This window comes from Neoarius graeffei, chromosome 25, assembly GCF_027579695.1.
Source record: "Neoarius graeffei isolate fNeoGra1 chromosome 25, fNeoGra1.pri, whole genome shotgun sequence".
NCBI lineage: Eukaryota > Metazoa > Chordata > Actinopteri > Siluriformes > Ariidae > Neoarius > Neoarius graeffei.
In genome coordinates this window covers 11,313,669-11,336,566 of record NC_083593.1, presented here as the reverse complement: position 1 = coordinate 11,336,566, position 22,898 = coordinate 11,313,669, and the positions used below count along the sequence as shown (strand labels likewise).

Here is a 22,898-nt window from a genome sequence, read left to right as displayed (position 1 = left end):
TGTGAATGTTCTCCATTTTTTTTTCAATGACATGGTACTTAAGCATTGTTGGTATGGCTGCCTTTTCCCATATGCCAAGCAATTCTATTGATGTTGCCAGGCTGGCATTTCTTACATCCCTTTTATCCTTTAGGTGCTGATGAAATCTCTCTAGAATCTGTCTTGTTGTTGGCAGCTGTCTTGGGCACGCAAGTGCATTTAGCTCACATAAACCAATCAGGAAAATTTCCCTACTTAGTCTTGTGGTGGCCATCCTAGCTTGTCCACCAAAACACTGTCTATCTTATCTTTGGCAGTGTCTTGTAGCACACTTTAGAAGGTTTTAGTATTCAGTAATATCAATTGTAGACAAGAAAACTGAGCTGTTGTTACACAACACAATTTATGTGTAAGTCACTGAAGTCAGTCCTCCTGTTTCCTACTTAAAACTTCTTTGGATACGAGTGTGGAGTTGCCAGTAAGCGTTGCCGTCTATGAGCTAAATCAGCAAAATTGGAGCATCAATGAGCATCCACTTACCCTTTGTTTAAAAACCTGAAACTTTTTGTGGAAAGTCTTTGTGGGAAAAGGAAAAAAATTAGGGCGTGTCTTGAACAATAGCTATAAAAAATTTTTTTTGAGCCACCCTAGTGTAGACTTTATTATTATTCTTCATCACAAATTGTTTAATTACATACATTTACAAAGTAGTTACACCAGAAATTAATGTACTTGTTTCAAAAATCATGATTTTAATCGAATTCAAATCAATAATAATAATAAAGCAGTGTGAAATGTCCCATGTTCTCAAAGTCCACATGGCTTTCCTCTGGGATCTCTGGTTTTTGCCCAAAAACATGCTCGTATGTGGATTAGTGACTAAATTGCCCCTAGGTGTGAATAAGTGTGTAAATATGTATGGATGGTGCCCTGTGATGGAACACCATCCCATCCAGGGTGTATTCCAGTCTCACACCTAGTGTGGTTCCTGTGTTAGGGTCCGGATCCACTATACCGCTAACCAGGATAAAGGCGTTACTCACGAAGAATAAAGGAATGTTTGTCTTTTGTATAAATCAGTGTTAATTCAAATGGTCTTTTCCACTTAGCATCTTTTGCAGAGGCTTCACCTAAACTGTAAAGGAGTGCAAAAAAAATAATAAATGAATAGAACCATTACTATTAAACAGCAAATTCAACATAAATGCAGTAATATCATTGCCAAAGCTAAAAGTCTAGCAGATGTGCATAAACAGGTACCTTGTTTTTAAGGAGGCTGCCAGATTTATGGAAAATGGAAGGTTTTTTAGATGATGGGTTTTTAGGAGGCTCAGGTTTGGGTGGTTTAGGCAGCGGTGGCTCAGGCATCATTGGAGATAAAACGCTGACAAACCCATCAAAATCTTTTTCCGCAGTCTGATCAAGAGGAACTCCAGCCAACTCGTAGTGCTTTTTTCTTAGCTCGCCCAGTCGCTGGCGTTCACTGGACAACTGATTCTCCAGCTCTAACACTTTCACCTACACAAATTTGCATCATTGACATGTATAAGTGAACGCAATTGTACGGTTATGCATTTCAATAATGCAAGCTCATGGAATGCAAAAGTAACTTACCTGAGTTTCCATTTCCTCTGTCTTCAGCTTGATCAGGGACATGCCTGAGAAATCCATGGGATCTGTGGAGTGTTATTACATACAGTCACTCAAATGCTGTATCTAAATTCAGTGCATATCAGGAATGTATACTAAATGCCCCAGCATCAGTGTTATCAGCATTTAGAGAGCAAGTAGATGCTAAGAAATTGACTTGATTTGTATTCTCTCTTCCTTACTCTTGACTATTATAATGTTTAATTTACTATAGTGGCTAGAGCAAAATTTGGAGGGAAAAAAAAACCTTATTGTTTTTCCAAACTTTTACTTTTAATGACTTGGTATCTTCTCTGAAAGCTCGAGAAAGCTGAAGTCTATGTTTCAAATTGACTTTTAAAAGTCATTAAATGCAGCCATGTGGCCTTTTGTTTTTTTATGCTGCAAAGATCTGAAACTCACCCTTATCTTCGATTTGCATCTGTCCAGCTTTTGTTGAAGTCACAACAACCGCAGCCATATCATTTACATGTCGTGAAGCTTGCAGCAGCGTATTAAGTTTCTTATTACTTCGATCTGCCTTTACCTGCAGTAACGAAGAAGCCGTGTTCAAACTAAAAATGAAACCATGTTCCAACTGAAGGAAAGAATATCTGATGATATACAGTCGAGTATGTGGACAATGATACAATTTTCATAACTATGTCTCTATACACCACCACAGTGGATTTGATGTGAAGCAATCAGATGTGACTGAAGTGTAGACTTCCAGCTTTAATTTAAGGGGAGACCTAAATTTTAAAAAACCAAAGGTTCGAACAAATATGAAAAGCATGTGCGTATCGAGCTGTGGGGTGACTTTATGGAACAGACTGGAGACAGAAATAAAACAAAGTGCAAATATAAATCTCATCTCATCTCATCATCTCTAGCTGCTTTATCCTGTTCTACAGGGTCACAGGCAAGCTGGAGCCTATCCCAGCTGACTACGGGCGAAAGGCGGGGTACACCCTGGACAAGTCGCCAGGTCATCACAGGGCTGACACATAGACACAGACAACCATTCACACTCACATTCACACCTACGGTCAATTTAGAGTCACCAGTTAACCGAACCTGCATGTCTTTGGACTGTGGGGGAAACCGGAGCACTCGGAGGAAACCCACGCGGACACAGGGAGAACATGCAAACTCCGCACAGAAAGGCCCTCGCCGGCCACGGGGCTCGAACCCAGACCTTCTTGCTGTGAGGCGACAGCGCTAACCACTACACCACCATGCCGCCCGTATATATGGTATGTAGTATATATTTATTTTTGTAATTATATATTTATATAGATATTCATGAAGTGTATATATGGTATATATTTTTATAGGTGTATTAATGTAGTTAGGATTTCGGGGTAGTTAAAAAGGGGTGGGAAATTAAAGTATTGTACTTCTTCCCACTCCTTTTTCGAACAATGTGCGGTGTTTTGTAATGTCTTAGCTCTTTATGTTATTTTATTTTTTTAATTTCTCGTTTTCTTTCTTTTGTATGTACAAATAGTTACATACATTTTTTTTATACATGTTCGAAAATAAATAAATTCATTCATTCAAGGGGTTTAACAAAAATATCACATTGACCATGTAGGAATTAGCGTCATTTTTAACATCGTCCTTCCATTTTAACTGCCTCAAAAGTAATTGGACAACTGATTGATGAGCAGTTTCATGGCCAGGTGTGGCCTGTTTCCTTGTTATTTCATGACAAATTAAGGAGATAAACAGTCTGGAGCTGATTCCAAAGTGCTGAATTTGCATTTAGTAGCTGTTCATGGGAACTCTCGATATGCAGTCCAAAGAGGTGTTAATATACATGAAGGAGCCCTTAAGTAGAATAGGATGAAAAAAACTAAACAGTCCTATCAGAGAGATAAGAGAAACTTTAGGAGTGGCCAAATCAACAATTTGGTGCATTCCTTCTTTTTAAGAATGCACTGACGAGCTGAGTGCCACAAAAGCCCTGGAAGACCACGGAAGATAACTAATGTGGGTGATCGCAGAATTCTTTCCTTGGTGAAGAAAAATCTCTTTACAACATCTAGCCAAGTCAAGAATACTTTCAAGGAGCTAGGCGTAGCATTGTCAAAGTCTGCAATCATGAGACAACTTCATAAAATGTAAATACAGAGGGTTTACCTCAAGATGCAAACCATGGGTAAGACTCAAGAACAGAAAGGCAAGATTAGACTTTGCTAGAAAACATCTAAAAGCCTGCCCAGTTCTGGAACAAGACCCCTTGAACAAACGAAACCAAGATTATCTTATACCAGAATAATGGTTAGAGACTAATATGGAGAAGGAAAGGAAGTGCTCATGATCCAAAGCATATCAGATCATCTGTCAAACATGCTGGAGTCAGTGTTATGGTATGGGCATGTATGTCAATGGAACTAGATCACTTGTGTTTACTGATGATGTGACTGCTGACAGAAGTAGCCGGATGAATTCTTAAGTGTACAGAGCTATACTTTCTGCTCAGATTCAGTCAGATGCTGCAAAACTGACAGGACAGCAATTCACATTACAGGATGGATAATGACTCAAAACATACCACAAAAGCAACCCAAGAGCTCCTTAAGGCAAAGAAATGGAATGTTCTCACCTGACCTCAACCCAATTGAGCATGCTTTTCACTTACTGAAGACAAAACTGAAGGCAGAACGACAACAACCACAAACAAGCAGCAACTGAAGGTGGATAGAGCAAAGGCCTGGCAAAGCATATTTGCTGATCCCCATGGGTTCCAGACTTCAGACTGTCACTGACTGCAAAGGATTTGCATCCAATTATTAAAAATGATCATTATATTCCTAATTCTGGGTTTGTCCAATTACTTTTGAGCGTGTGAAAATGGAGGGGCAATGTAAAATAAAGTCTGTAAATCCTAAAGGCTTAATGCAAGATGCAATTTCTTGAACCCTTCGAATTAAAGCTGAAAGTCTACACTTCAATCACATCTTGATTGCTTCAGTTCAAATCCATTGTGGTGGTTCTGAGGGAAAATGACAAAAATTGTGTCCTTGTCCAAATACTTATGGACCCAATTGTATTAGCTGTGTTTGAGCTGTAGCTCAAGATATACAATACTTTATGTAATGGGACTTTTTTTTTCCCTTTACCTTAGAGGCAGCTACGAGCTGGGCGGTACTGGCAGCGATCTCGTGAGAGCACACGATCAGTTCCTCATATTTGCCTTGGTCTGTCACTACTTTGTCAGCAGAATCACTAAGTAATGAGAAAGTAGTTACAAAGGTATAACTATTCAAATAATTTCTGATTTTTTTTTTAGCTCCATTTCTAGCAAAAAACATGGGAGCTGGCCTTAGCCGTGAGTCGAGGAGCATGAAGGCAGCTTGTCCATGTAGTGGGGCTTCAAAACACATCTTTTGCATGTTTATCTGACACACACAAACACACTCATCTACCCAACACTAGTGAGTAAACACCGAAAATCAGACTTCATAAATGCATAGATTTAATGTCAGGTAGTGGTGGGAAGATTAATCACTAGGCTATAAAATAGAAACCGGAGAAAATAAGATTTCCTCACTTTATCGTGTCACATTTAAATGCATGCTACACTTTCTGCTATTAAGTTTTGTTGAGGGCACACACAACATTTTTGTTTACAAGAATATTCTAATTTTCACAAACAGGTTCGAGTGCACTTACACCATCTGTGTGGCTCCCCATCCTACAGCCTTGGAGGCAGAGATGAGCCCCTCAGTCCAGCAGGAATTCTTGGCATAGAAGTCTTTCACAGAGCCAGTTCCCTAAAAAGAACAGACTTCAGTGAGCAAAAATTTTCCCATATATTTATCCTATATATTTTTTCGAAACCTACCCGACCACTTTCCACAATGTCCTTCTGTAAATCCGTGGCCGCTGTAACCAACATGTGTATGGCCTGTAGGAAACATGTATGATATGAGCTTAATTTTTCAGTTACTAATGCCTATAAAAAATTAAGGCCCGGGTACTAATTCCTCTAAAATCTGGTGTGCTAAATGAGGAAGAACAATAAACCGTGCAATACTGTGGTCCTGTTTTAAGACTTACTTTCATCAGATCAGAACAGGACCCGAGGATGCTGAGGAAAAAAATGTGGAAAATGCCTGAATATTGGACATTCAAACCAGAACAGAATGAAAAAGGTTGATTTTTGCAGCATTAACTGATTGAATCCCAAACTAACCTTTGATTAACTTCTAATTTTAATCCCGATGTATCTCTTCTTGCTTGGCTCAATATTTCCTGTGAAACAAGAGCAAAACATAGCCATAGATATAACAGAATATAAATTATACTGTGGCCATGGAAAAATAATCATTTATGGCTGTCATTCATACATGACGTTCTTATACTTGGACACTTAACGAAGCCAGCCAAAACATCTGACCCTTACAGTCCCGGCTTATTATTATTTATTCATATTAAATCCTATTATCAAATAATTGGAGGATAAAAATAGACTGAAAATTGTGAGATTTTGATTTTCATATCATTTTAGTTCTAGAATAGAATGCCTTTATTGTCACTATACACATGTACAATGAGATTAAAGCATCTCCAATAACAGTGCAAACAGCGTGTAGAGAGAGAGGGGGGGGAAGAGGGGGTGTAAGTGGGGTAAGGTGCACAGTCTGAGGTGTATGTGTTGTGTTACACATTATGGAGTGAGGTATCGCACATATAAAGTATTGCACAGAGACAGTCACATTATAAATTATTGCACAAGAGAGTCACATTATAAGATAAAATATTACACATTATGAAGTATTGCAAGGTAAGGTAAGGTGCACAGACTTGGTGTATGTGCTGTGTGTAAGGTGCACAGTCCTGAGGTGAATGTATTGCATTTCACATTATGGAGTGAGGTATTGCACATTATAAAAGTATTGCATAGAGAGAGTCACCTTATAAAGTACTGCACATTATAAATTAGTAAATGGTAAAATAAATAGACTATAAACTCAGAGCATATCCGAGTTCAGGGCGGTTATGGCTTTTGGAAAGAATCTGTTTTTTAATCGATTTGTCTTTGTCCTGATGCACCTGTAGCGCCTCCTTGAGGGCAACAGGTCTGGAATTACAACTCGCTGGAAATCGCTATGTTCGGGACTGCTGTGTTTTAATTATCACAGAAACCTGGCTTCATCCGGAAATACCCGATGCTAGCTTGCAGCTAGCAGGCCGCACTCTGCTCCGCTGGGATAGGAATGAGAACTCCGGTAAGAGTAGAGGGGGAGGGCTCTGTATTTACGTGCATGATAATTGGTGTAACAACAGAACAATTATAGATAAACACTGTTCCCCAGACCTCGAGTACATGTCTGTAAGATGCCGGCCTTTTTTTCTACTGAGAGAGCTAACTGTGATTATGAGTAATCCTCTACTGATCTCTAGTACTGATCTTACTTCCATCCTCAGAACAGCATCCTCAATAGCAGTGGAGGTGGCAGCCATCTCTTTATCCACCATATCTGCCAGCTCTGCTTTCTGAATATCTCCATCATTGTGTCGTAAATCCTGCAGAGATCAGTCCTTGATTAGTCAGATTTAATACTGTTATTTGAATCAAAATTGAGAGAGGTTCTTCACAAGACAGTCTCGGCAAGCCAACAGCAAGCAGTTACACCACATGGGATATTAATTACAGTCAGCCTCTACATCATATTACAGTCCTTATCTAGAAATATATGTTTCATAAGTAAACAGACTCATGGATAAATATAGCATCATCTCCTTTGCTATCCTCTTGGCACCAGTTATCCATTAATCCATACACACTCACACACGCGCGCGCACACTCACAGTGGCTTGGTTGAGGATGCGCTGGACCGTGTAGCGGATGGCGCTCGGTTCAGCTCTCTGCAGTGTGGCCTTCAGCTTGAGCTCTTTAAGGAACTGCAGACAGTGAGTGGCACAGTCTCTGCAGTTATCGGTCAGCCCTAAAAGTGGGTACAGGGAGAGAGAGATGAAAATGAAGGAACAGTCTTCTTCCCGAAATGCAACAAACTGTGATCCTGTATCCGAAATCTAATCTAAAATTCCTGCGTCTAATATTCAAAGGATTCTCAATCTAGACATGACACATCATACGCATGCACACCTTTAATCGTGACAACATAAAGGCCTATCAGAAAAGCATAGACTGACTTAAGTTACAAAGTTATGTCAGTATTTACAGTATGTATGAAAGTTACTCATATTCAGAGTTGGGTTGATTTGATTTTCTCGGTTTTGGGGTTTCACATTATTAAAATACCACATTTGAGGTTGCCAGATTTTCTTGAGTAGAGATATACGAGCTGGGGTTTCTCAGTAGTGTCCAAACCACCACTTTTAAACACAAGCACTTGCCTTTGAGCGTGAAATTAAGTATAGAACAATAATATTAGCCATGAACAGTATTCCATATTTTTTAGTGCATTTACAATGACCAAAATATCATTTTGTCATCTCAGAGAGGTTTTACTTGCCACTGGCTTGCTCATTAAGGATCTAAATACTGTATGGTTACCATCCAAGCTTTTCAATATCTCATGACTTTCATGTTTTGTGGGCATCATTTATGATTGTGTGTTCTTACTGTCAGCCTGGTCAGTGGGTGCAGAGTGGGACGCAGCAGCTCCGTTAACAATAGTGTCTGCTGCAAGGTGGGAAAACTGAGTCACAGATCTCAACAGCCCACTGGCATCTGGAAAGAAGGAAGAAATAATAATAATGTTACTGAATAATTTATGGAATCTTCTGTAAATAGAGCCTTAAAAATATTCTAACAGCCGAACCCTTACCATCCAGATTTTGTAAATACCCAGCATGACTTTGCTGCATCTTGTCAATGGACGCCAGAGTGGTCTCAGCCCGGTTGATCAAATACTCTGGTATGACAAGATGAATTCAGGTTAGAAAAGAGCATCTACTTTTGTATAGTTTAATATTAGAGATGCTTGCTCGAGAAGCCTACCAGGAGTGCAAACACAGCGCACGTGCATGGGGTCATCCACTTTGGCCAGAGCGTCTAATATGATGCCCTCTGCCTCCACCACAGCGCACTGCAATAAGCAAAACTGCTCCTCCTGTAGCTTCTGCTGGAGCTCCGACTCCCGGCTCAACTGAACACAAACGCGCAAATATGAGTCAAATCTCCTGATCAAGCAGAAAGGTCATGGACATTTATTCGCATGCCTGACATGTGAATTGCACTGAAAACAAGCTATTCATTTTCACTACCTGACACCCACTACACATATCTTACCGATCCAGCTGGAGGAAATTAGCAAAACTATTAAGAATACTTTTTTTTTTTACATAAGATTGTTCAGTAGTGCACACAGATGCTTGACCTCGGCCTGTAGTTGGCTTTGCAGGGAGCTCATCTCTCTCTGTGCCTTCTCTCTCTCCTGCTGTAGCGTGGACTGGTGTAGCTGAGTAGCCTGGCGCAAGTTAGCCAGCTCAGCCTCCCGCTCTTTCAGAGAACGCATCAGCGTTTCCTTTTGAGCCTGCAGCCCCGCCAACACACTGCTCATCTCATGTCCTGCCTATAATCCACAAAATTGTAAAAAATGACAAATCTTTTTCAAAACAGGAGAATTATCAAATATATCGTTCAGAAAAAATAAGGTCATCCCGTTCATACACACACACCTACAGTAAGATGAAGTGGCATGAAGCCAGCTTAATTATGTATAAGGTTATACATTAAACCTAGAAGTCAAGGTTTAAACTTGGGCTGTTCTAACAGTGTGTGTGAGTAAAGCTAATGAGGAGAAATCCAGCTACTGTTTCCTTGCTGTGAAGAGCACTTTGAACACTTGTTACTTCTCCTCTCCTCTAACTCTCGTTTCAGCTGAGCAATTTCCAGCTGCTGCGCCTGCTCCCATTTCAGCTGTCAGTACATGAGCAAATACACAAATACATCACATCCTGTACAGCCAGTTAGAGCTCACACCCTTGTACCGTACCAGAACAACAATGTTTTTCAGTACTTTTAGAATGAGTGGAATAATGCACATGATCAAATACACTCATATCCTAGGGGCTTTTCATACAGAAGGGTAACCTGGGCTTTTTCCTATAATACGTTAAATGTTGGCTCGATTACTGAGGAATCTGCTAATGATTAAAAATTATATTCCTAAAGACGTATTCAGAAATCCTTTAGTCTTCAATCTAGGGTAATCTAGAATGATTACAGTTTTAGTGCTTATGATCTAGATTTATTTGGTTTCTTAATGGGTATGTCTATGTAGAATAATATTGTTTTTGTGTTACATGTAGGAGTTTGTACCTCCATGGTTTCTGGCTGGGGAAAAAGGCAACTGTAAGAATTCCAAGATAAAAATGAAGCGTGATATGCAAAACATGAAACTTTCCCAATCACCCTCTCAGCCTCCAGGCCTGATCTGAAAAGCCCTGCTTCCTGATGACTAAATCAGCATGGACTTGATCTAATATTTGTACTTTGGCAGCCTCGATTAATACTTTATAATCAGTCTATAATTTCAGTACCTGATTCACTTTTTCCTGTAGTTGGCTCTTCAGGGAGTCAATCTCTCTCTGGTATTTGTCTCTCTCCTGCTGCAGTGTGGTCTGGTGCAGCTGAGCGGCCTGGCGCAATTTAACAAGCTCGGCCTCCTGGTCTTTCAGATTACGCATCAGTGTTTCCTTCTCAGCCTGAAGCCCCACCAACACACTGCTCAGCTGATCTCCTGTCTAGAACACGCGTACATGAAATCACAAAAAAAGTCAGACAAAATCCGAGATGCTGCAATGAAGAATAAAGTGCATTATTTAATGTGTGATGTAAGGAAACACCCACCGCCTCTTTACTCTGTAGTGCAGCCTGCACACTTAGTGCCTCTGCTCTTTTTAACTCCAGCTCTCTCCTCAGTTTATCAAGCTCTATCTGCTGCTCCTGCTCTCGACTCACCTGTAGAGAGACATGCTCGTTCACGTTTCCTTCTTAAGAAATCATACGGCTTATCCTTGGTGATCTGGCCTGAGTTTCCCAAAAGTATCGCAGCACAAAAGACCATCGTTAAATGGTAGCATGAGCAGCAAAATGAACGCTCTCTCTCCTAGTTAAGAAGCTCTTGGCGTTAAGAGGCTTTTGGGAAACCCATCCCTGATCTTTAAGGGTATATTAGCCAGTTAGCGCCTTCCTTTCCTTCTCCGGCATTTATAAATAAAAGTTTAAAGCAAGCATCTTAAAATTGTATTACAATTTAAAGGGATGTGCATGTGGAACTTTTAGGTTGGGAGCATATATATATCTCATTTTGATGGCACATGGAAGCAGCATTATCTCTCCTATCTACACTTTGGCAGATGGGGACATTCCAATACATATGGCATATTTCTTTTTTTATTTAGTTTTATACTTAATTATAATATAATACAAAATAATTTACTCAGAATTAATGAGTAAAAAAGGGGACAAACAAAGGAGGCAAAAATAAAAGGGAAAAGGAAAAAAAATACATTAACAAATGAACAGAGCCTGCGTGTTGGGAGACGTCTACCTTGTTATTCATGGTTTTCTTTGTTTTATACGTTAACCATTTTCTCCAGCCTTTTATAAAAAATTCTTCCTTCATTTTCAACTTCTATGTAAAATTTTCCATCACAAGTATATAATCCATGATTGACAACCATTGTTTATGACTTAGTGTTTAAGTCTTGAGCCAGTTCTTAGTAATAGCCGCCTTTCCAGCCACCAGGAGGATCTTGACCAAATATTGGTCTCCTACATGCACAGTTCTTTCCAAATGTCCAAGGTATAAAACAAGACAAGATTTAGGAATTACATAACCCAATATGGGTGGCATGCATTTCCAGAAAGTGTGTGTTTGGTCTGGATCCATGTGGTTACATAGTCTCCAGCATGACTGTTGAGCATTCATCCGTTTACTTTTAATTTTAGGTGGGATGAAATAACGAATTAAATTCCTCCAGCTAAATTCTCTCCATCTTAATAATTGTGTCGTAGTTTGGTGTATTTTCCACATCTCTTCTGGAATCACTTCACCCAGCTCCCTTTCCCATTTGGCTTTAACACAGTGTTGAATCTGTTCTAGCTTCCATCAAACAACGGTACAAATTTGACACAGCTTTTGGGATAGCTTTGCAATAAGCTTGTACAAGTAGCTTTAAGACAGGATGTATTTTCATATTTCAGTGCTTCACTCACCTTTTCCTGTAGTTGACTCTTCAAGGAGCTCATCTCGCTCTGGGTCTTGTCTCGCTCCTGCTGCAGCGTGGTCTGGTATAGCTGAGTGCTCTGGCGCAGGTTAGCAAGCTCAGCCTCCTGCTCTTTCAGAGAACGCATCAGTGCTTCCTTCTCAGCCTGGAGTCCCACCAACACACTGCTCAACTGGTCCCCTGCCTATCAAACACGCGCCACACACCCACACAGACAAGATTATGAGATTCTGAAACAAAGAATAAGTGTAGTGTAAGAATGCACATCTACAGGCACATTGGGACCAACCTTTTCTTTGCTCTGGAGTGTACTCTGAACATTTAATATTTCAGCTTTTCCGGTCTGGAGTTCTTGCTTCAACTGGATGATTTCTGCCTTCTGTGCTTCAAGCTAAACATTATAGTGAACATGCTTAAATATTACACAATTAATAATAAATTAACTCTGATTTTATGAGGATGATCACAAATCATAATTTTTAACTTCCATTGTTAAATGGACATAATGGATCTGAACACGGATATTAGACAACAATATAAATGTGACGTGTCAAATGCCAGAAAAAATGCAATATACCTGGCAAACGTTGACATAATATGCGCCAATGACCGCGTGTTATGGATTAAATTTCAAATATAATACTTTCAGTGCTCTTATAATAAAACACCTGTGTTTTATGGAAAAGCTAGCTGTTAGCTAGCTAGCAAGTTCAACCTTGGTATTGTTCTCCTGTTTGAGCTGCTTCAGGTCTTCTGTGAGCTGCTGCTTGGCATTGACCAGCTCCTCTTGAGCTTGCTGAGTGCTGGCCAGCTGCTTCACCATGTCTGCATTCTGACACCCAAACCAAAGTGTAATACTCAGGGTGAGCACAGAGTGTCAACACAGGCTGCAACTCAGTTTCTAAAAAAATGGTTATTGATGTGAAAGATCACCTTTCTCATGAGATCAGCATGCCTGGTGACCAGCTCGGCGTGCTTTTCTTTAAGCCGAGTGAAATGCATCTGGGCAGTTTGAACTCGGCCTACGACGCAGACAAGACAATGCAGTATGTCATTTAGTGTTTCACTGGTTTATTATTGCATAACAGACTATTCTAGTGTGAACGCAGGATTAAATTCAGAAATTCAACAGCACAAAAGATTTCTGATTGGTCAGTTACTGTTATGAATAAAATAAATGATACTCCATGAGGTACTGAAAGGAATACGAGTGAGCAGAAAGGAAGACTCACTGTCGTCTACAGAGGCTTGCATGCTCGCAGCGACTGCCGTCTGCGTCCTTAACGCATCCACCTCCATGCGCAGCTGCTCGTTCTCCACCATGGCCATCTGCTTGTGAGTGCGTTGGTCTTCCAGCTCTGCTTCCAACTTATTCACCTGCTCTTTCAGGTGGACGACGGCACGCTGGGCCTGCACGCAGCAGCGCATAAACTAATTCAATACACCAACTCACTATCAGGCGCCTGTGCACTTTACTCTGTGTTTGGCTTAGTCTTGATTCTGTATTTCTGTTTTTTTTTTCTACTTACCTCCGCTTTGTACATCTGCACGTCAGGTCTCATTACTTCAAGCTCCTTCCTCAGAGAGTCGACCTCTTGCTCCCTGTGTACAGAGAATCATAATGGACTCCAAATCTGAAATCTCAGACTCAAAAGGAAGTAAAAGTAAAGTGTCTGCTGGATAATGACAGTGTAATACGATACTAATGAAGGTCCGTTACCTTTGGATAGGTACATCATTTGTTGGGTCGTACTGGTTTAAAGAAAAGAACTGTTCAGAGAAATGTGAAATCTGGAGTTATTCATTGTAATGGAAGATTACATACAAAAACTTAGCCATGATAAAATTCGCATACCATTGGGTATCCTTCACCAACGTCCACCTGAGTCTCTGTATCATCATCTTCAGGAAGCTGATTATGAACCACCACTGGCTTGATATAATCAGCCATTGAAGCTGCACGCAGGAAGTTTGGAGGGGACTGTAGATATAAAGTTTTGTGCATTAGCTATTATTTATGTGTGGACATCTAGAAAATGTTGCATTCAGATGCAGGCTCCAAAGGTTCGAGTCTACTATACTTACCGTAAAATACCAAATAATAGCCGAGTTCCAATTAACCGCCAAGTTCCCTTTAACGGCCGGGTGTACGCGTGTGTTGTGACAAATAAAGGCCGGTTCCAAATACTCGCCGGGGTCTAAAAAAAAAAAAAGCGTCCGAACGTTCTATCTAGAATCTTGAGGCCCAGCACTTTTCTGGTTTTCTGGTGTTTAAACGATTTTGCATTGCATAGTTTTCTACCGAAACAATATGAATGAATGAATGAATGAAATGATTTCTATAATACTGTTTACAACATTTTGTTACGTGATAATAAACATGCCATTTCAATGTTATAATCTTGGTCTACCGTAATATTTCTTGAGGAATGCAACTCCGTAACTTTTGACAGATGTCTTAGCCACCCCTTTGGGTATACCCAACGAAAGCCAGCGTGTGTGGTGACATTGAGGACTGCGGGTTTCCAAGGTTGGACTGCTGCTTCTGTTAAACGACCTAAATTGCCGAATGCATGCGTCAAAGCACACACTGAGTTTTATTAAAGACCTTATACCATTTCACTTGCCCTTACCCATTCGGATCTGGAAGACGCTTTACAAAAAAGGTGAGAGCGTTCTAACATGCATTTCAGTCTGCTCGCGGCCAATCTAATCCAAGGGGCCTTTTCAACAAGTAATCTGTCATGCAAGTTGGGCAGAAGCACGCGTCAGGCAGGCAACATGTAGGCCTACAAGTCAGTAACCTATTCAACTAACTTTCATCCGAACTTTAAGTTTTCTACGGGGTCGAGCCACCGTACCAACTCACTCGGGGAATAGGCTCATATCCGCCAAATAGGGAGACGTCTTGGAGAGAAACGTGATGCAAGATGACAGTATGTAGCCACTGCAGGTCACTTATTTTTCAGCATAAGAAAAAACCCTTTGGTTTGACACTTCGCACCCTAATTATGTTGCTTCAACGTCGCGCCCTCCATGCAATTTCAGATTGACAGACATCGCGAAGCGCAAAGGGTGGAGGCTGCATGGGTGAGGGTGATAGCAAGTGACCATAACTTTGCAGAGTAATTAAATCACAGTGCTGCGCACAGACAATGGTGTGGTTTCTTGATTATTTTGTAAAGCATGCGCTTAACTAGTCATTAACAGGAAAAGGTGTGTGATTTATCCTTTATCCACCCCGACTGTGCCATGCGAAGATGCATTCTGCGTCTTCAAAATTCCCCGAAGTCGGCACCGTGCTATCTGTAATCTAACTCTAAACAAACTGTAAGTTATACTGGTTAAAAGTAGGCCTATCTGAGAATGATTTTTTTCCCCGTTTTGAGGTAGATTTTGGGGAAGGTGTTTGTGAAGAAGGAATTAATCGCCTGTTCCAAATAGCCGCCTAGTCTCTAATACGCGCCGGGTCTCTTACGTGATTGAGACAAATAATCGCCCGGGCTATTATTTGGTATTTTACGGTATACCACATTCTCAAATCTGATTGTTCAGTAGATGCTGACTAATTTTCCACATAATCTAAGACTAATAATAAACAGATTATAAACTGTGCAGTCAATTAACTTTCAGTAATTAGATGTTTATTTAATATGTAAAGAAGGAGTCTTCAGTGTCAAATCTTTTGTAACAGTCAGTCAGTTTTCCATCATGAGAGTGTCTTTCGGGCAAAGAACTTTGTGCTTTCCAGTTTCTTAGTAACATGACAAGCTGTGTCTTTCTTTCTTATCATTTTCAAAAGAGAAATAAAGGAAGCTAGTGAGGATATGACTGTTTATAATTGCTATCAGGTACATCCTGGATGTTAATCAACATTAAGTGTCACTGTAAACAGATTACAAAGTACACTGGCACATTACTACAGTGTCCGAGGAATGCAAATCTCTGATATAAATTTTTATGGAATCTCACCTCAGGAAAATCAGGGATCTGGATGATGGATTTGAAGAACTCCATGCTCCTGGCTTTCTCAAAAAACTGGGAAAGACTGAGAGAATAATAATAATAATAATAATAATAGAAGCAAGTGCCAACAAATTCATTTCAACAACCTTCAAATCATACCAGAAGAAAGCTCGACGAAAGTGAAAATAGTGCCTACCTGTTGAACTGATCACGGAATCGCTCACGATGGCCCAACAGAGCATCCACAGGTATTCCTTTAATAGTCAAAACACATATTCAATACGGATAAATGTCAATGAAGGTGTACTGGATTAGTGGTAAAATCTTGAAAACATGATGTTGAACAGCAGAGAGTAAAGCAGTGCATTACATAAAAGTATTCGCCCCCTTGAATTTTTCTACATTTTGTAAAAATCAATGGGTTGACCACTTATGGAAAAGAAAGTCAACTCACGGCTGTGCAGCTTGAACAGGAGCTTGACGAGGAAGTCATAGAGAGGGCTGCAGTCTTGGATGAGCGGGACCAAGGGAGCTAGACGGCACTGACCCACTGCAGTCGTCGAGCTCGTATTGTTGGATTCAAGTTGTCTGAAAACTGCACAGAAAGATAAAAATAGCCTATTGTAAATATTTTAGGTACGTTATATAAACGCTTGCTGTTAGTCTTATTAATGTGAATATTTTACTAGCAAATGGGTACTGTTACCCATTTAAAAAAAATCTAGCTAATGACAACATATTGACAGCATAGAGAGATTAGATTAGATGAGTTTACCTGTTTCTTGTAATACAAGTGCGGCATCCATATAGTCTAGCACCTCACCAGTGGTTTCAAACCTGAACACAAAAACACGCACTTTCCTTCAAAACTCTTTCGTTGGGAAAATTCTCATTTAAAAGTACAACCCCGATTCCAAAAAAGTTGGGACAAAGTACAAATTGTAAATAAAAACGTAATGCAATGATGTGGAAATTTCAAAATTCCATATTTTATTCAGAATAGAACATAGATGACATATCAAATGTTTAAACTGAGAAAATGTATCATTTAAAGAGAAAAATTAGGTGATTTTAAATTTCATGACAACACCACATCTCAAAAAAGTTGGGACAAGACCATGTTTACCACTGTGAGACATCCCCTTTTCTCTTTACAACAGTCTGTAAACGTCTGGGGACTGAGGAGACAAGTTGCTCAAATTTAGGGATAGGAATGTTAACCCATTCTTGTCTAATGTAGGATTCTAGTTGCTCAACTGTCTTAGGTCTTTTTTGTCGTATCTTCCGTTTTATGATGCGCCAAATGTTTTCTATGGGTGAAAGATCTGGACTGCAGCCTGGCCAGTTCAGTACCCGGACCCTTCTTCTATGCAGCCATGATGCTGTAATTGATGCAGTATGTGGTTTGGCATTGTTGTGTTGGAAAATGCAAGGTCTTCCCTGAAAGAGACGTCGTCTGGATGGGAGCATATGTTGCTCTAGAACCTGGATATACCTTTCAGCATTGATGGTGTCTTTCCAGATGTGTAAGCTGCCCATGCCACACGCACTAATGCAACCCCATACCATCAGAGATGCAGGCTTCTGAACTGAGCGCTGATAACAACTTGGGTCGTCCTTCTGCTCTTTAGTCCGAATGACACGGTGTCCCTGATTTCCATAAAGAACTTCAAATTTTGATTTGTCTGACCACAGAACAGTTTTCCACTTTGCCACAGTCCATTTTAAATGAGCCTTGGGCCCAGAGAAGACGTCTGCGCTTCTGGATCATGTTTAGATACGGCTTCTTCTTTGAACTATAGAGTTTTAGCTGGCAATGGCGGATGGCATGGTGAATTGTGTTCACAGATAATGTTCTCTGGAAATATTCCTGAGCCCATTTTGTGATTTCCAATAGAGAAGCATGCCTGTATGTGATGCAGTGTCGTCTAAGGGCCCGAAGATCACGGGCACCCAGTATGGTTTTCCGGCCTTGACCCTTACGCACAGAGATTCTTCCAGATTCTCTGAATCTTTTGATGATATTATGCACTGGAGATGATGATATGTTCAAACTCTTTGCAATTTTACACTGTCAAACTCCTTTCTGATATTGCTCCACTATTTGTCGGCGCAGAATTAGGGGGATTGGTGATCCTCTTCCCATCTTTACTTCTGAGAGCCGCTGCCACTCCAAGATGCTCTTTTTATACCCAGTCATGTTAATGACCTATTGCCAATTGACCTAATGAGTTGCAATTTGGTCCTCCAGCTGTTCCTTTTTTGTACCTTTAACTTTTCCAGCCTCTTATTGCCCCTGTCCCAACTTTTTTGAGATGTGTTGCTGTCATCAAATTTCAAATGAGCCAATATTTGGCATGAAATTTCAAAATGTCTCACTTTCGACATTTGATATGTTGTCTATGTTCTATTGTGAATACAATATCAGTTTTTGAGATTTGTAAATTATTGCATTCCGTTTTTATTTACAATTTGTACTTTGTCCCAACTTTTTTGGAATCGGGGTTGTACATCAGAACTGTAAAAAAAAATAAAATAAAAATACTCACACTTCATTTATATCAACTGCAATAGCCTTCTCAAGAACGTCCTCAGGAGCTTCCAGATTTGGTGGAATCACTTTGTGCTGTTAAGGAAACACAAACAATTTCTAAACTGAGTTTATTATTTGTGGCTTACTTTAGTGTATGCTATGATTATATCCAGAAGTCCAAATTTCAGGACAGTTTCCACAATAAAAAATAAAAACAGACAACTTCACAACAATATCAAAATGCACTAAGGGCAAGCAATAATTATTCTATTTAAAACAATTTAGTTACGGGTGTGTTCATTTATTTTTTACACACTTCTATAGTAGATTAACTCACCTTACAATGGAAGTCAATTTTGATGCAGAGGAACTTTGCATACAGAGCAACAATATGTCCATATCGATCATGAAGGCTTCCCTACACAATGCAGGACAAAATCTCAGCTTTGAGTTTAATCTGCCTATGATGCACTTAAATATCAAATACCAATATTTAAAAAATATTTACATCTAGAAAAAATCTAAAATCACCGTAAATGTTGTTCAGTTAGCTGGTATTACTTTTTAATTCACCTACCCATAAAATTCCCAGTTGCTTAATACTTGGGACGTGTCCTCGGCTATCTCGCAGGGTCTGAAAGTTGTGCCAAAAGAAATGTGGTTCTGACAAGGCCATGACAACACATCCAGCCACAGCAGATTGCACAGTTCAAACTGTTTATAGCCTGTTTATTATAGCCTACAAACTGTTCAATGTGCTACATGTTTTCTGTAGTATCCTAGTATAATGTAAACTACAAAGATACTTCAGATTTTCTCATTTCAGTAGTCATACCTGTATACTGTCACACCCATCTCTAGTATATTTAATACCTGGTGTCATGTGTTGGATAAGTTAGAGGGACTCACATTAGGATGGCCATCACGTAGGAGTTTATGTATCATATGGCAGAATTTCCAGCTGATAATGGCATTGCTGGCCAGAGGCAAATTCACAGCGTGGGACCAGAAAACAACAGCTCCATTTTCCCAATGCGTTCCTAACAGGATATCTGTTGTAATGTTAAGAAATAGGCACGCTGACAGAAAAACAGCCAAACTGTTCCAATATCATCTGTTTATACACAGTTTTCTCTGGATCTCCAATCCCATCACACTCAGGACCTCCAACGGCAAGCTTCTCACCATCTTGTGTACCATTAATGCTAACCAAGCCACACTGTCAGGTTACCCAACACTGACCACTGTCCCCGAGACCCTAAACACAAACCACTAACCATCCCCAGGGAATCTTAGTGCTCAGGTCCACTCGCACTGGTTTGTACATCATCCCTTATGCCTTAACCCCCAACCCACCTGCATTTCCAGGTTCTACCATTCAGCCACTTTAAAACTCAAGTACTCTGACAGTTGGTTCCACTCCATCCCTTATACCCTAATCCCTAAGCTAACTGCAGTAATCAAGTCTGCTAACACTGGTCTGGCCAGTGGTTAAGATGTAAAACTACTAATCAGATATTTGCGAGTTCAAATCCTAGCAAACCCTTGAGTCTAAGCCCTTTGGTGACTGACCCCTTGAAAATGGTTCCTCCAGGAACTATGACTTTTCAGTTGTCAAGACAACAGAAGAACTAAAATACAAAAACAGAAAGATACGTCACAATGCTCTTGTGCACAAAACAAAATGCTCTTGTATTTTAGTTTTTCCGTTGTCTTGACGACTGAAACGTCATCGTTCCTGGAGGAACCATGTTCAAGGGGTCAGTCACCAAAGGGTTAAACTGCTCAGTTGTATAAATGAGATGCAAGTTGCACTGGATAAGGGTGTCTGTCAAATGCCATAAATGCAAGTATCAACTTTCCTCAATGGGTGGTAGATGTTTAGCACAGTAACTCAAACCAGAAATTCAATCCCCCCCAAAAAAAAAATCCAGATATTATAGCATATAACACATTATACATTAGTGCCTTGAATCAGTATGCACCCTGAGAACACCACCCATACAGTGAAGAATAGTGGTGGTAGCATCATGTTGTGATAATGTTTTTTATTAGCGGAGACTGGGAAACTGGTCAGAGTCAAGGGCAAGAGCACTGTAGCTAAATTCAGGGGAATTCGAGAAGAAAATTTGTTCCAGTCTGCAAGACATTTGAGACTAGCGCAGAGATCCACTTTCCAACAGACTAACAATCTAAAGCATACTGCCAAAGCTACACTAAACTGGTTTAAGTAAGGAAGTAAATAAGTAAGTAAGTAAGTAAGTAAGTAAGTAAGTAAGTAAATATCAGGATCCTCAAAGTCCAAACCTCAATCCATTTATGAATCTGTGGTAAAACATTTAAATTGCTGTTCACCAATGGACTGTATCCAATCAGACAGAGCATGAGTAATTTTGCTCAGAAGAATGGACAAAAAAAAAAAAAAAGGTCAGGACCCAGAGATACTTCAGTCATCAAAAAAAAAAATGTACCTAAGAAGACTCCACCTTCAAAAGTTAAAATCAACATTAAAATTCATTCCTATTTCAGATTGGAACACAACAAAATGAGGAAAAGTTGACCACAGGGAGGGGGTACTTATGCAAAACACTGTATATTTATTATTATAGGAGGTCTTCTGTGGTTGAAGTGCTACCAATGCTGGATGCATCCTTATACGCTCACCGGCCACTCTATTAGGAACACCCACACACCTGCAGTTTAATGCAGTTCTCTAATCAGCCAATCCCTTGACAGCAGCACAATGCATACGGTAAAATCATGCAGATACAAATCAAGAGTTTCAGTTAATGTTCATTTCAAACATCAGAACGGGGAAAATTGTGATCTCTGTGACTTTCACTGTGGCATGGGTGTTGGTATCAGATGGACTGGTTTGAACATTTCAGAAACTGATGATCTCCTGGGGTTTTCACACACAACAGTCTCTAGAGTTTACACAGCCTGGTGCGAAAAACAAAAAAACATTGAGCGAGCGACAGTTCTGTGGGTGGAAACGCCTTGTTGATAAGCGAGGTCAGAGGAAAATGGCCAGAATGGTTCGAGCTGCCAGGAAGGATATGGCAACTCATAGGAATTCTTTACAACCGTGGTGAGCAGAAAAACATCTCAGCATGCAACAGCAGACGACCACATTGGGTTCCACTCCTGCCAGCCAAGAACAGGAATCTTAGAATCAAAAGCAAGTTCTTATTAAAGTGGCCAATGAGTGTCTATTCATAGGTTTTAACAATACGCTTATTCTTACTATTAAAGGAAGAAATATACAGTACTTGATAAGAAAAAGCAAGAGTGACAGTCTCCAGAAGACCTACGGTATGGCAGATTCTCCAAGATGCTCAGTAAAACTTACCAGCTAATTTCCTTGTAAAACTGCACAAAGTGTACCTGAGACTAATTTGTACAGTACTGTACATAATTAATTCCCTGACTTACACCACAAGAGAATATTAAATTAAAGAGAATGGAAAACACTTAAGGCTGTGAAAGATACTGCGGCCATATTTCGCCTTTATTGGAGCTTCAGTGGAGGTTATGCACTTTGAAATGCTCTGCAGCTGTGAAGGAGAAAAAAAAAAGCATTCGACTGAATTTAAGTTAAATCATATATGATAGCCAAAATACTGCAATATGACTGCATATTTACCTGAGATTTGGCGAATTGTTCTTTTTCTGCTGCCAGAGCCTTTTCAGATTTGTCCTTTTTTTCACTTTTATCTTTTGACATTTTTCAGTCCTATTAGAACTACAACAAAATTGATTGGTCACAAACTAAAGTCAACACTAACTGTGATTCTGGCTATATCCTAAATGGATATGTACCGTACTACATAGGGAGAAGAAAGCACTGCTTCATAACATACACTGTACAAACATAGGAAGTAGGAAGCCCTTTTGGTGTTCAGGTACCAGGTTTTCAAGCACCTTTAGTACGTATAAGATTTAAATCTTTTCCAAGGATGACTCGGGTAACATTTATTTTAACATATTACTTTTCCAAGTTATTTAATAATTCTTCAATAAAATGCTCAAATCTGTCTCCTTCATTATACAGTGCCAATTACATTACATTTTTCCCCATGACTTATTTAAGCAAGATATACAAGTATAAAACGCTTTGAAATTCTCAGTAACTCCAAACACAAGTAGCTCAAGACGTATCTAAATTTAAAAAAAAAACAAAACACGTTAATACTGTTAATTTCAAAATTAATGTATGTACAAAATGATTTAAAAAAAATACCTTTGTTGTGGTTCCCAAATACCTGAGGGTTGTGTAAACGTAGATGTTTTAAAATATCCAAAGAGTTTGATTTAAATACATACACAAAGTCTACGCACTGAACTGTTCCTCCAGTATAAAAACGTCAAACCCCACACAGGAGAGTTCACCCTTTTAAAAACAGGTCTGATGACAATGAGACAGGAATGACGAAACAAGGAGCACCATTTAACCCATCTTGTAGGACAGGTTTATAAATGGGTACTCGACAGGTTTGACACTTTTTAAATGAGTAGTTAGTCCACAGGACAAGCAACATGTCATGTTTACTTTAAGTTCCTTATGGATTTTGTA

At 39.7% G+C, this 22,898-nt stretch overlaps 1 protein-coding gene across 2 annotated transcripts; it reads right to left on the bottom strand.

Annotated features, from left to right (window-relative positions):
- Window positions 1-610: 610 nt before the first annotated feature.
- On the bottom strand, window positions 611-22,832 carry LOC132873387 (huntingtin-interacting protein 1-related protein-like). 2 transcript variants are annotated; one of them, XM_060908889.1, is made up of 36 exons: window positions 22,566-22,832; window positions 21,969-22,067; window positions 21,816-21,879; window positions 19,232-19,374; window positions 18,900-18,956; window positions 18,660-18,740; window positions 18,339-18,415; window positions 16,565-16,626; window positions 16,244-16,384; window positions 15,986-16,043; window positions 15,796-15,871; window positions 13,679-13,804; window positions 13,544-13,593; window positions 13,353-13,425; window positions 13,056-13,233; window positions 12,757-12,845; window positions 12,539-12,655; window positions 12,113-12,214; window positions 11,813-12,007; window positions 10,442-10,552; window positions 10,132-10,335; window positions 8,967-9,161; window positions 8,588-8,735; window positions 8,415-8,501; window positions 8,210-8,317; window positions 7,432-7,568; window positions 7,036-7,146; window positions 5,813-5,871; window positions 5,677-5,707; window positions 5,462-5,524; window positions 5,290-5,390; window positions 4,737-4,842; window positions 2,032-2,155; window positions 1,594-1,655; window positions 1,240-1,497; window positions 611-1,114 (listed from the first exon to the last, which is right to left on the bottom strand). In XM_060908889.1, exons 2-36 carry the CDS (start codon window positions 22,047-22,049, stop codon window positions 1,106-1,108), a joined length of 3,684 nt encoding a protein of 1,227 aa, XP_060764872.1. In that variant the 5' UTR covers window positions 22,050-22,067; window positions 22,566-22,832; the 3' UTR covers window positions 611-1,105. The 2 variants fall into 2 exon arrangements, with proteins under 2 accessions (XP_060764872.1, XP_060764873.1); XM_060908890.1 differs by having other exon boundaries at window positions 13,544-13,575.
- Between the last annotated feature and the right edge of the window lie 66 nt (window positions 22,833-22,898).

Bases quoted from the DNA above. Each gene is read 5' to 3' on its own strand.
- LOC132873387 (XM_060908889.1), bottom strand. From the start codon at position 22,049: ATGTCAAAAGATAAAAGTGAAAAAAAGGACAAATCTGAAAAGGCTCTG. The intron at 18,957-19,231 runs GTGAGTCCCTCT...CACAACTTTCAG, and splicing joins TACGTGATGGCCATCCTAAT to ACCCTGCGAGATAGCCGAGG. The intron at 2,156-4,736 runs GTAAAGGGAAAA...TCGTTACTGCAG, and splicing joins AGCTCGTAGCTGCCTCTAAG to GTAAAGGCAGATCGAAGTAA.